At 33.1% G+C, this 13,828-nt stretch overlaps 4 protein-coding genes across 7 annotated transcripts in view; 3 read left to right on the top strand and 1 right to left on the bottom strand.

Moving 5' to 3' along the window:
- Positions 1 to 870: 870 nt before the first annotated feature.
- LOC108744403 (serine protease gd) lies at positions 871 to 8,121 on the top strand. Its single transcript, XM_018480149.1, has 6 exons — positions 871 to 1,564; positions 3,089 to 3,242; positions 6,083 to 6,301; positions 6,527 to 7,003; positions 7,381 to 7,806; positions 7,881 to 8,121. The coding sequence occupies exons 1-6, from the start codon at positions 1,337 to 1,339 to the stop codon at positions 8,075 to 8,077; spliced, it is 1,701 nt and encodes a 566-aa protein (XP_018335651.1). The 5' UTR covers positions 871 to 1,336; the 3' UTR covers positions 8,078 to 8,121.
- Positions 8,122 to 8,295: 174 nt separating this feature from the next.
- Positions 8,296 to 9,342, top strand: LOC108744559 (NADH-ubiquinone oxidoreductase subunit 8). The gene is made up of 4 exons (XM_018480398.2): positions 8,296 to 8,428; positions 8,544 to 8,666; positions 8,723 to 8,937; positions 9,001 to 9,342. Exons 1-4 carry the CDS (start codon positions 8,389 to 8,391, stop codon positions 9,259 to 9,261), a joined length of 639 nt encoding a protein of 212 aa, XP_018335900.1. The 5' UTR covers positions 8,296 to 8,388; the 3' UTR covers positions 9,262 to 9,342.
- An 842-nt stretch (positions 9,343 to 10,184) lies between these two features.
- LOC108744533 (fructose-bisphosphate aldolase-like) lies at positions 10,185 to 12,512 on the top strand. Its single transcript, XM_018480353.2, has 7 exons — positions 10,185 to 10,295; positions 10,613 to 10,794; positions 10,872 to 11,080; positions 11,136 to 11,465; positions 11,532 to 11,688; positions 12,105 to 12,240; positions 12,302 to 12,512. Exons 2-7 carry the CDS (start codon positions 10,625 to 10,627, stop codon positions 12,338 to 12,340), a joined length of 1,041 nt encoding a protein of 346 aa, XP_018335855.1. The 5' UTR covers positions 10,185 to 10,295; positions 10,613 to 10,624; the 3' UTR covers positions 12,341 to 12,512.
- A 365-nt stretch (positions 12,513 to 12,877) lies between these two features.
- LOC108744331 (ATP-binding cassette sub-family D member 2) overlaps positions 12,878 to 13,828 on the bottom strand; it is a 9,783-nt gene continuing 8,832 nt past the window's right edge. For all 4 annotated transcript variants that reach the window (XM_018480041.2, XM_018480048.2, XM_018480055.2 and 1 more), the window contains exons 5-6: positions 13,648 to 13,773; positions 12,878 to 13,503 (exon numbers count right to left, since the gene is read on the bottom strand). In XM_018480041.2, the coding sequence (XP_018335543.1) occupies positions 13,302 to 13,503; positions 13,648 to 13,773 (328 nt within the window). In that variant the 3' untranslated portion in view covers positions 12,878 to 13,301. The remainder of the gene's footprint in view (positions 13,504 to 13,647; positions 13,774 to 13,828) is intronic.

Genomic DNA, 13,828 nt, shown 5'->3' with positions numbered 1-13,828 from the left:
GAGTGAGCGATGCGTCCGCGTGGACAGCTGCTATACAATAATACATTTCCATTTACCTCCTTCTCTATATCCATACAAAATATCTATCAAACAAATAAAATTAAAATTTTCTTTTGAAAAATGAAACCATTCCATCAGTATTTTCTTATGACGTTGTCACGTTCAACTATCGTCAGTAAACCGACTTTACAGACAACCGATTTTTTTTTTAATAAAAGGTACCTTATATCTTTTTATTCACCCCTGACAAATTGTACAACGTTTCATGATTATTGGTCGAGTAGTTAAAGCGTGAAATGATAACAAATAAACAAACTCATATTTGCATTCATAATATTAGTTAGGAAAATGGCTAAAAGTATTTACCTATATGAATTTTCCTACACCATATCGTATATTTTTCAAAAGTCGATACCGCCTTCCTTTAATGATTGCGAATAATAAACATACAAGGGCAAAAGAATAGAATTAGTACAATAGTAATCATTTCATATAATTCTAAGATCTACAAGGAACTATAAAAATTATTCCATCATCAACGCCATGTTTTTTAAATTCTTATCATTCAATGGATATCAGTAAGGATACCATTTATTCATTTGGGGCTTCAGAACCCTAAAAACGTGCATCAAAAGTCAATCTTTCAAATCGTTCTAGTTTTTTTATATAAAACTTCGTGAATATATTATTAAGTCGTCGTAATAACAATTCGCATTGTGAAAGTTGATACAGGGCTCGAACGACACGAAACCAGTAATTTTAACTAATGAATTTACGTTTACATTTATTAACCCCCATTAATAACTTACTAATTACCTTCCAATTAGTGAAAGTTTACAGTAAATTAAATGACTCAAAGTGTGTATTAAATATTCTTGTTGTAAAGCAACCTCAAACTTTTGAGTCAAACTGTATGTAACCACTTTAAATTGTTAATAATTAATAACAAACATCATCAGCAATGCACCAACTAATGCAATATGTACTTTAAATACATAATTACGAACATACCACGTGAAATAACCAAACACATACTTGAAGGTACGTAATTTTAATGCAATTATTCTGTACGATTAACGTCATTGATTGTGAATTTAGTTTAACTCGAAGAACCAACTTCAATCGTTGTCTTTAGTAATTTGTAGTAAAATTTTTCGTTATGTTTGTGATTTGATACGATGGAGGTCTTAAAACTGATAAGATTCCTACGCAAAAAAAGACCAGAAAAAGAAGAATTGTCAAAAAAAAGACACCTACCAAAGATGCCATCGTTATGGAAATAATACAAGTGATGCTAGTGCTTTAAAATAACAAAACATTAAAACTTTTAATAAAAATGTTAGCGTGTGGAATAGTGACAATACTATTTTTGCAAGTGTATGGTGCTAGTGTAAGCTTTAGGTGGGTCAAGGGTCAGGATATTCCAGAGAGCCCTTGCCCGTATATTTTCCGGTACAACGTGGATACCAATGGGAATTTGTACGGGAAAATAACAGTACCCAAGCCTTCTAACGACGAAAAAGTTCAATTAGAAGTTAAATTTCAAGTGCCCAATGTGGTTCAGGTAAGTCACAAAAAGAATTTAATTAAAACAATCAAATTGAACCAAACAATAAAGAAATAAAATATATTCTAATCTGAAAAAAACCTATGTCACTTTCAGAGATGTGATTTATTTGAAATATTTGCATTTAAAATTCAAATACAAAATACAAAAGCATTTCAAATACATTTTTGTCGTTAAAATCTTTAACTGAAGAGAGCCCAAAAAATTCTAAACTCCTTGAAAATGGATAATCTAAAATATTGAATCGATATTGTTTTCCGGGTTTAATGTTATAGTGCATGGAATTTTGAAGTTCCAAATTGATATCAGCACCTGCCAAATCACCACTTATCGTAGCTTTAGCAAAAAACTACGAAATTCTATGAATTACGACGACAGCCCGCAAAAGAATATCGAATTGATATACGCCAGTCGTGTAAAACTGAAAACTATGAGATATTGTGGTGTGTTAATAAAATGCCTATAATCCAAAATTTTTACAAAACGATTCGAAAACCTTCACTTATTAGATGAATTCAAAATTAAAGAAACTATGGACTCCATTTCTTTCTCATATTACTAAATGTAGAAGATCAGAAACAAAATCGTTGTAAATATTCTGATATAAAATTATTAATGTTGATTTTACGTCAATAAAATTATTTGCAACCTTATTTTAGAAAATTAGATAGGTACTATAAAAAAGTACTTTGAAAATACGTAATTTGCATTTAGCATTTAAAACAGAAAAGGGAAATGTATTTTGTATTTTACATTTGAAATAACAAATTAAAAAAGTATTTGCATTTTGTATTTAAATACTTTTAAAAAACCATTTTGTTCATCTAATGTCATGTTACAGTAAATCTTAAGGGTCACACGCATTTTGTAAAACGCCTGACTCTAAATGTGTCTGCCACAATGCAAAATTTCGTAATTTATTTGTACGTTTTTTAGACTTTGCCAAGTCTTTTTCTAAAAGTCTAGGTGTTTTATAAAATGTCTAATGTTCTGTACACATACCACACATATTTTCCGATAAGTAAAACAATACTTAAATCCGTTAGTAAATTCTTCGATAAACTATTAAATAAGTTTTTATAGCATACGTTTTTGAAGAACTAATGCAAATTTGTCCTTCAACATGGGCCATTTCAGATGATTGTAGTAATAAATAGAAGACGTGTCCCTGAATAGAGTTTCAAGGTGATGTTTTTCGATTCCATTATTATATCGCATTCACATTGATGTAATTTCAAATGCTACCAATTGGAAAAGTCATCAATCGTTATCAAAATTGGTTAACAATTAGCATATTGGCCTAATCAATATCAGTCGATTTTGACGCACCCTGGCCTTAACCATGGAATCGAAATAGGTCCCATTGAAACACTATTTAGAGACATCCCCTCGATTTATTTTTTCGATAAGAACCAATTTGCATTCCACTGATTTTTCTTCTCTAATTTCATTTGTACGAAACACAATAAAACTCTCTTTCGAATCGTATGTTTCAATCATCCTATATATATATTTTTATAGGGAGAAAATGGAAGAATTGATCTTCTTGCAGAGAATCCAGGAGATAGTTATATGAATTATAACCTGTTCTTTCCCGCCTGGATCAATCATGCGCCTAAAATTACCAGCATTTCTGTAAACAATCGACAGATATGCGCAGGGCCGGCTTTCGACAGTAGGTATTTCTTTTTTGTATTTCTTTCATCCGCACTTATTATTACGTGTTAACTTTCAACCGGATGGGAAACAGATTTAAAAATAAATCGCAAAAGTAACTTTCAATTTAATTAATTACTATTACATATAATTATTATAATTGCTATTTGTACGATATTGTTTTACTTATGAATGTATAGGGATCGTTAATTAATAAATAAGTATCTAAGGAAAATTATTTTATCGATATTATAATTACAGGTGTACCTAAATTTAATTAAAACTATATGCCACCTCAATAAATATAAGCAATAAGAAATTTATAATTATGGTATCTAAAATGTAAAAGCTAAAAATATTTATTAGTATATCGCGATGTCAGCGCAGGCTCTAAACTCCTCCTGGGGACCACATCCAAGGCGTCCGGTACCGTCTCGACAATAACCCCAATTATTTCCTAAATAATTGACCATAATCACTCGTTATTTTTCATAACTTTTTAAACTTACCGCATTTATATCTCATTTGGAGGACGCAATGTGGACAGTAAATATTGGGCAGCCTGTACCTTACCGTATAAACCTTGCTACCCTCCAAAGGATAATATTTAGTCATATGACCCTGCGTTCCAAACTGCGGTTCTGCTAGGGTCAATTTCATTTGATTGAGACACCTCTGGGTGGTGTGTTGGAAGTCGGGACAAAGCCGAAACGTAAAAAAGCCCTTATGGTAATGTGTCACGTCTACCACGATATCTATCACGCTACCAGGGGCGTACCTTCTCACGATCACCCCTTGACCATACTCACCCCCATATTCGTGACGACGCGGGAGCCTAAAATTAAATTTATTCTTTCGAATCCGAATCGGAAAAAATGAAATACGAAAATTTTACATTGAATCCCATGGATCGCCGCAAACACCACACATTCCCCTGTTCTGTCTCTGCCTGGTCAACCCCCCGCAGTTTAGCTCGTTATCTTCGTAGTTTGCGGGAGTCGCAAAACCAAAACGCCACGCTGAAGCCCTACTAGGGGGTTCTATGAGTCTCGCATGCCCTTTCACTGGTGGCACAATAAAAACACATAAAACATACACTAAAGTTGATAAGAATATGTAAGTATTCATCGCTTACTGTTGGACGCTCAGGGCGCGCTGAATGCTTACAGTAAAATAAAATTGGTCCAAAAATGGTTTTCGCAAAACTAAAGTTGTCACTGTCCGATTGTTCTCAAATTATACGTAATAGATGAAAGTTTCATTCTAGGAAGTATTTATATTCATATAAATAATTGTTTTTATCGTGGTGGTCTGTTGTTATTTATCGCGTATCGAAGCGTTAAACTAGGAAACGAAAGTTTCTACGGTGGAAGCGTCAAAAAACTTCACGGAAATCTGTGTTTCTTTATTGGAAGCCGCAGCTATTTTGGCAACATTCATTCAACACGTCTGCCGATTATTATCACTGAACTAATTGGGTAACACATTTCCTTTGAAAAGTCGTGCGAAAATCTTCGCAATACATGACATAATCCGTTTTCGGGCTTGTTTACAAGCACCGTTAAGTTGTCCAACAATTTTTTATCCAAATTTTTAACGCAATTTTGTTATTCCATATCTACGAAAGCCCCACCCAATCATTTTTGTTATTATTTCTTTAGTTTATCATTACATAAATGTCATTGTAAGTCTTCCGTCTTCGACCGCCTATCTGTAGGCCACCGTTTCGCACGACTACAAGTTATTTGTCTGCAGTATTTCAAACAGAATTATCATAACAATACATATTCATACTACGTTTTATCAGCGGTTTTGATCGCGTTGATGCCCTAAATACGTGTCAAACATCATCGACGATCACATAAAACTGATTTTTTCTGTCCTTCAGGAACAGCATTTTTTTCTAGACAAAAGGTACCCTATGTCCTTTTCTGTACCCCTAACAATATTGAGTGTACAAAATTTCATGATAGATTTTACCCGCGGTTTCGCTCGCGTTGATATCCTAAATCAGAAATCACCGACGATCACATAAAACTAATTTTTTCTATCCTTCAGGAACAGCATTTTTTTCTAGACAAAAGGTACCCTATGTCCTTTTCTGTACCCCTGACATTGTCTGCACAAAATTTCATGATAGGTTTTACCGGCGGTTTCGCTCGCGTTAATATCCTAAATCAGAAATCACCGACAATAACATAAAATTAATTTTTTTCTATCCTTCAGGAACAGTATTGTACCCTTTATCGTTTTATGTACCCTTGACAATGTCTGTACAAAATTTCTTCATAGGTTTTACCCTCCACTTCGCTCGCGTTGATGTCCTCAAAATCTATGAAAGAATCATCGACGACCACATGAAACTAATTTTTTCCATCCTTCAGGAACAATATTGTTCTTCCGGATAAAAGGTATCCTATGTCATTTTCTGTACCCTTGACAATGTCTGCACAAAATTTCTTGGTAGGTTTTACTCGTGGCTTCGCTCGCATTGATATCCTAAATATCTATGAAAGAATAATCGACGACCAAATGAAATTATTTTTTTCTATCCCTCTAGAACAGCTTTTTTTTTGGATAAAAAGTATCCTATGTCCTTTTCTGTACCCCTGACAGTATTGTGTGTGGAAAATTTCATGATAGGTTTTACCGGCGACTTTCCTCGCTTTGATGTCCTAAATACGTTTCAAAGACAACCACATAAAGCTAATTTTTTCTATCCCTCGGGAACAGTATTTTTTTTTGTTTTTATATTAGTTTGAACGTAAAAACTTGTTTAATTTGTAATATCTTTTCTACTTCTTTGAAATTTTTGTTATTGAACCCTTGTCAAATGTTGCAAAAAATTATTGTTTTCAGGAATAATTGCACCTACGTTAACCACAGTTACATTATGGAACACGCGAACGCGTATTATCACCAAAACTCCTTGTGTAAATGGAATTTGTGAAAATCAACCACCGATAACCATCGACTTTCGACCAATTCCACCACAAAATTCGAAAAAAGTGTATCCTAGACTGGATAATATCCTCAAAGCCTTAGAGGTGTACCAAGAATCGGGACAAATAAAACCAGGTATCCATTTGTACAAAATAAAAATCATTTATACTTATGATTACCATTTTATAATTGCAGTTTTAATTAGTATTAGTTTCTCTCAATTGAATATAAATAATCAACTTAATTACATAAAATTATAGATAATGATTATCATTTGTCGTTTAAAAATACGTGCAAGGCTAAATGCCATTTTGTTTACCTACTGAATAAACTTAACGTATCGCAAAAAACTATTTACAGATATCATTAAAATTGGTACTACTCCACGTCCGGTTCCAAGAAGCCAGAATTTCATTCCGTCTCCGCGGGACTCAGCTACTTCCACCAAAATTCAAAAGAACCCCTTCCTAAACGGCCCACTAAATCCCCAGCTGAGATACCCCATTGTGCCACAGCCGCAGTCACCACGGATAAGTGGTACAACAACATCCGACATAACGTTTGAAGAACCGGCTGATTCTTCGCCAGATAATGAAATTATGAGCAATATGAACGCTACGAACAGCATGATGGAGGTGTCTGAGCCAAAATTGGGTAAAATTTACCCTTACAACGACACGTGTGGCATGTCACCTGATGTAAACCATCTCATATATGGTGGAAAAGTGATTTCCAATAGGCAGGAGTTTCCATGGTTGGTTGCCATGTTTAGGAACAAGCTGGGGTTGAATTTCCTATGTGGTGGATCATTAATTTCCAAAAAACACGTTCTAACGGGTAAATATTATTCAATGTGATAGTTTACAATCGACAAGTAGTAGAATTTGTGGGTTCCTTACAGAAGGAGTCACATTAGATATTGAACCAACTGATTAACCATATTCTTGTACCTAATTTTTTAACAATTACGAATATATTATTAACAATTTTCCCAAAGAAGCCTTTCACGAGTTATAAAAATGAGAAGCAAGGGTAAAGGGATACTCCAAAAAGTTTCCCTTGACAAATATGGTTTGCCCAAAAAAAAATCCGTTAGTATAGGTGCTAATTGATTAAAAATCAGGCACAGGGATATGCATCCTACTCGTTAATGATAAATCTACACACACCATCGAAAAATGACTACACTATAATGACCTGTAATGTTTTATTAGCGGCTCACTGTGTTAAGGAAAACGACAAAACCATCCCAACCCATCAACTACTGATAATATTGGGCAGAAAAAATCTTCAGGTATGGTCAAACGACGATGGAGCTGAACAAGTAGAATCGGAAGAACTAATATTACACCCCGATTACAGAAAGGCCACCGCAGACGCAGATATAGCCGTCGTGGTGTTATCTAAAGGAATCAGATTTACTCCCTACATCAAACCCGTTTGTTTGTGGATGGATAATAATGCATTACAAAACGTCGTGAACTCGAGAGGTGTGGTTGTTGGATGGGGAAGGGACGAAAATGGGCAGGTGGTCACTTTTGAACCCAAACAAGTGACCATGCCCATTGTGGCTCAGGAAGCCTGTTTACGATCGAACAAAGCCTTTGCTGACATCACCTCTAACAGGTCCTTTTGTGCAGGCAAGTTCCAAAACGATTCATCTAAAATATTGTATAAATACAAATGAGAATGACGTCATCTTTCTATTTTTTAGGAGATAGGAATAATTCTGGACCTTGCAATGGGGATAGTGGAGGCGGTTTTGTGATGAAAATACGCGAGAAATGGGTCCTTCGAGGGGTTGTTTCTTATTCTCTCAGTAAAAGAGATAGAATTTGCGACTTAGAAGAGTATGTTGTATTTACAGATGCCAGTAAATTTACCGAATGGATCCTTAGTCTTATAACTTAACGATGTAAAATTGTATTCCAAATAAAAGTGTACATATATGAATACTACAAATGATTCATTTTTAAAAATCCTGTATCATTAACAACCAAAAACACGATTAGTGAAGGTATAATACCAATCAATATACGAATGTGACTTAAATTTCGGAAATAAAAATGAACGTCTCTAAACAGAAATGTGTATCTTGTATCTATAGCACAAAAAAAAAACAAGCTTGACCATAGATGTTTGACGTTACAATGTTTTTCTTATATTAATCTGCCTAATTCGTTGATTGCATTACGATTTTCTCATTAAAACCGCAATAAAATATGACATCTTCAATAAAGTTATTCTCCCTCGGAAGGGCAGGTAATATTACTCCATTTCCCTTCAAATTTTATTAAGTTCGTCGCACAAAACCAAAAATTTATTTAACATAACCTCAAACTGTTTCGTAACTTCTATAAAATTGTGAATATTTCAGGAGTAAATTTACTGAGACCCTCCGTTTTTGGAGTGTCCCCAATATTCAGGAATTATGCATCTAAGGGGGAATATATAATTGTTACAGACAAAGAACCTTGCATGGATATGAAAGATATAACTGGTAGATAACCTATATTTAAAAACAAAAACAAAATAATTATTAAAAATACTTTTTAGACAGAGCTGCGACAACTATGTTTGCACTAGAACTTGCCAGAGGTTTTGGCGTTACCCTGGGTTCACTTTTTAAGGAACCTGCTACAATTAATTATCCATTTGAGAAAGGCCCCCTTAGTCCCAGATTTCGAGGCGAGCACGCCTTAAGGCGTTATCCTTCAGGAGAAGAAAGATGTATTGCTTGTAAATTGTGTGAAGCTGTATGCCCGGCACAGGTACAGTTATTTCTTTGCCATTGCTAATAATTCGACTACCATATGAGTATTTTATTTTCGTAGGCCATTACAATTGAAGCTGAACCAAGAGAAGATGGTTCGAGAAGAACAACTAGATATGATATTGATATGACAAAGTGTATTTATTGTGGTTTTTGTCAGGAAGCATGTCCTGTTGATGCAATTGTTGAAGGTCCCAACTTTGAGTTTTCAACAGAAACTCACGAAGAGTTATTGTACAATAAAGAAAAACTTTTGCTTAATGGAGACAGATGGGAATCTGAAATTGCTGCTAATATACATGCAGATCATTTGTACCGTTAACTAATTAAAATGTAGTTGTAGAAAGAACTGTTAAATTATACGAATTTAAAGAATATATAAACGATTTTCTCCAAAAAAAAATTTTTNATAAAAAATAATTTAAATGCAATTATATCAGAAGTTACATTTAAAAAAAATATAATTGATCGAGCATGTCATAGATGTCGCGGCATGTCACAAAAGTCCTTCAGATGTTGGCAATAGAGTCGACAGATGGCGCGAGCATTATGATAAATTAAATTTAATACACAGGGTAATCCCAAAAAATAACAAGTACTAAATTTTACAATAACAAATTAAGTTACTAATCTTAAATGGATACTATACGCTATTATGTGATTTAATTTAATTAGAAAATGAAAAATAAGTAAAATTGCTGTTATTCTTAAAATACAAATTGCATGTAACAAATAGTACCTCTGTTTATCTTCAAAGATTATTTAAATATCAACGTTGTTTTTTTAATAAGAAACAATAACATGTTTTTTTAATAAGAAACAATCACACTGTCGCTACATGTTATTATCTCTTTTTACAAAAGTTCATGTTCAAAACAACTTTGTAATCCAAAATTAAACCAAATAAGGCCTGCATTCCTATTTTACTTTTCACCTTAATTAAAATATTTCACCTACATTGTTCATTTCAAACGTCCTTTCAAGATTTAAAACATTATTCTTATAAAAACCAATTTAAATGCATGTTAAAGTCATTCCTCTAAATATTCCATTTAGATTAGATATTAGAAACATTTACTTCTCGCAGCATTAGTAAATATTTTGTCCTAAAGTACAAAGTACTTTATTGTGATTATATTGAGCATCATTATTTACTCTTTCAGTGCATTGTTTACTTCAAATTTGAAAATTGTCAGCATCCTTTTGAACTTTTAGTGTTATCATTAGATAAATACTGTAATATTTATAACTGTGTTTTTTGGCATTTGTATTTATTCTTAACTTATTCCCTCTGACTTTAATTTCAGTTTCTATATTCTCCGAGTATAAAGTGTTTACAATCAGAAGTTTACAAGGGTAGGTCTTTATCTTTATTATAAATAAAATTAAAAATATTGCAGTTATTAATTTGTACCGGTTTCATTTATTTTTTCTATCTTAATATTTTTATTTGCAATTTTGTAACAGACAACATTTCATCCTAGTAAAGAAAGTAAAAGCTACTACTTCTATAATTTAACAATAATCATTAAGGTGAATGCAGTAATTAAATGAGTTAAGACACTCATTCCTAATAACTGCAACAATTCGACTGTTGATAATAGAAGTGATAATGTCCAAACTCAACGTTGGTCAAAAATTACTAATAATTATCTCTTTTAATTTATTCATAGAATTAGAGGAAAATGGTTCATTTCGATTACCCACCCCAAGCTCTACAAGGAGAACTTCGTCGTATAGCCAATGACCTTATGGCCCCCGGAAAGGGCATATTGGCCGCAGATGAATCCCTAGATTTGATGGAGAAACGGTTGAGGGACATTGGATTAAAGAATGATATCGAAAACAGAAGACGGTACCTATTAAATAATTTCATAAGATATTTATCATCAAAATTTTACAGAAATCTAACGGTCAAATTATAAATTAAAGGTACAGGCAAATTTTGTTTACGGCCAATAAATCATCAATGGGAAATTATATTTCCGGGGTTATTATGCTACCGGCTACATTATACGAAAAGGCAGACAATGGTACACCATTCATAGAACTTCTTAAAGAAAGGGGAATTTTACCAGGTGTAAATGTGGACGGTGGTCTAGTCGATTTGCCATTTACTAACGGCGAAACAATCACTCAAGGTATAACTAATGAGTGTGTGTACATAGCATTAAAATACATTTGAGATCATTTAAGGTTTAGACAATTTAGGCCAACGGCTTGCCGAATACAAAAAAGCAGGCTGTGCATTTGCCAAGTGGCGAGGGGCATATCGAATTAGCAAAACAACTCCGTCAGACTTAGCCATAATTGAAAACGCAAACGCTTTGGCCCGTTACGCGTCCCTTTGCCAGTCTAATGGATTGGTACCAATTGTGGAACCGGACATATCAAGAGACGGTGACCACGACCTCGAAACCAACCAAAAAACAACCGAAGTGGTGTTGGCAGCCGTTTATAAAGCCCTAAATGACCACCATGTGTTTTTAGAAGGGACCGTTCTAAAACCGAGCATGGTTACCCCTGGTAAAATATCTACATATCTTATACTATATGTTATTGTTATAATACTTCTTCCCTTGTTACTTCCAGGGAAAGACCATAAAACATGGTACAGTCCCCAAGATATTGCAAAGGCGACAGTGTTAGCAGTATCCAGGACTGTACCAGCAGCAGTTCCTGGTATAGGGTTTCTTTCGGGGGGTCAAACTGACCAAGAGGCAACCGACAATTTGAATGCAATTAACAAGTAAGAACAATTTTTAATCAGTTTTTGGCAACAGTTAAAACTAATGCAGTTGAAATATTACTTGTTTAATCTGAGGTATTATCTAACGTTTAGGTTAAAAATCAGATCTCATTGAGCAATTTTGAAGATATTTTTTTAATTAATGAATCCAAGTTGAATGAAATTTAAAAGGCTACAGTTAAATGTTAGCAGATGGCGTTATACTACCCATAAGAAAATTTAATTCCTTACTAAACCTAACCGGAAATTGCAACCTCTAGAAACCTTAAAACTAGATGCAATCTGGTCTAGTATTTGAAATAAGAGCTCACCCCTAGAGACAGTTACCTTTCTAACTCAATTCAGGTTTCAATTAGAAAACACATTAAGCTAATTCTAGTACCAATAATTAATGCAAAATATTTAATTGGCAATAGATTCACGGGAGCTACAAAGCCTTGGCATTTGACCTTCATCTTTGGCCGTGCCCTTCAAACTCCTATCTCTACTACTTGGAAAGGCAAAGATGAAAATGTAGTAGCTGCTCAAGAAGAATTTCTGAAGCTTGCCAAGGTTAGATTTACTTATTTATCTTTAAGATTGTTTGTTAACAATTAATATTCTTTCTTTACAGAGAAACAGTTTGGCCTCCTTGGGTAAATATAATCGATAGAGCAAATAATAAATATGCTACCTATATAGTCTACTATTATTGTCCCTACAAACACAAATAAAAGTTTTACGTTCTCAATTTCGAACAGGTTTACCTTTTTTTTTTTGTTAATAATGTACCAAACGCTCTTGCAGCACATAATTAAGTAAAAACCAATAAAACGTTAATATTTGTCTTGTAAATAACTCACCATATCAAGTAGAACATAGAGCATCCTTGTTTACAGGGTCCGTGGCAATGTAACCTATAAAACAAAAGAAATATTTAAAAAAACAATTACACAAAATGTATTTAATGAGCTACAATTAGAATTAGATATTAATTTTTGTGTTTTAAAACTTTTCTGGGCGCCATTTTTATGGTTAAGATTGTTTAGAAACTTACCATTTTTCTATATTTAAAAAACGTCAGATATCTACCACTTCTTATCACAAATCACAAAACTGTTAATGCACAAAACAAAACTTAATCGTCTACGTGTGAAATAAACATGAACAACACGTTTTAATTTAAATTAATAAAGAAGAATTACCCAAAATGTTCATCACAACCCGGCTCGCACGATAACGAAATTAACACTGCTGAGATGTTGCAACCACGCACCAACTTGTTCAAGAAGTCAACGAGCACTATGATCAAAGATTTTGCATTTATTCTCTATTAATTTACAGAAATATAGTAAAAAGTTTAATGATATTTAATAAATAAAAGATATTAATGATATCTAGTACTTACCCTGTAAAGTAAACTTTAAGAAACATTAACTAATGAACGGTTTTGTTTAAATAAAAGAATTAATTTAGTTTATGTGTATGTTTAATTTGTTTTACATATAAAGTAGTACGTACAAATACAACACTGGTAACTTCAACTTCTATTAAAATACGTATTTTTCAAATAAAATACTCAATATACAACATATAAACAAATATAAAAAAAATATATATATATAAGTAAACATTTACGTAGAATTGGCATTACTATTATTATCTTCGCCTAAAAGTTTATTTATTTCACATAATCGATCACTAGTTAATTCCGTTTCTCCGCGATTTACAAGATCTTCTTTTTCTTTTTTAAGCTCTAACTTGTTCGAATAATTAAGTTTCGAAAATGTCCATGATCCAGCTCCATCGAACTGAAGCATATGGGTATGGAATTTCCTGAATTAAAAGAAAAATAAAATCAATAGTACCAAAAGTTTCACGCTCCCTGGTATAACGTTAAAGTAATTTCTGAACGTCCCAGGTATGCAACCAATTCTTTATGTTATATTTACACCAGTGGCGTATCACTAAAAAACTTACCAAAGCGTGGGCCTATGTGTGATGGTCAAAAGGGTAATACCAGAGTCAATAGCGGCTTGGTATATTTCACCCTCTACGTCAATTGATATGGCAGACGTACATTCATCCAATAAAGCATATTTCGGCCTGAATTAATATAATAAAATTTATTTCATTAACAGAAAAAAATAATGAGAAATAT

The sequence above is a fragment of the Agrilus planipennis genome, unplaced genomic scaffold (assembly GCF_000699045.2).
Source record: "Agrilus planipennis isolate EAB-ADULT unplaced genomic scaffold, Apla_2.0 scaffold6, whole genome shotgun sequence".
NCBI classification, from domain to species: Eukaryota; Metazoa; Arthropoda; class Insecta; order Coleoptera; family Buprestidae; genus Agrilus; species Agrilus planipennis.
Note: the sequence above shows the minus strand (reverse complement) of the source record. Positions and strands in the feature narration are given on the sequence as shown.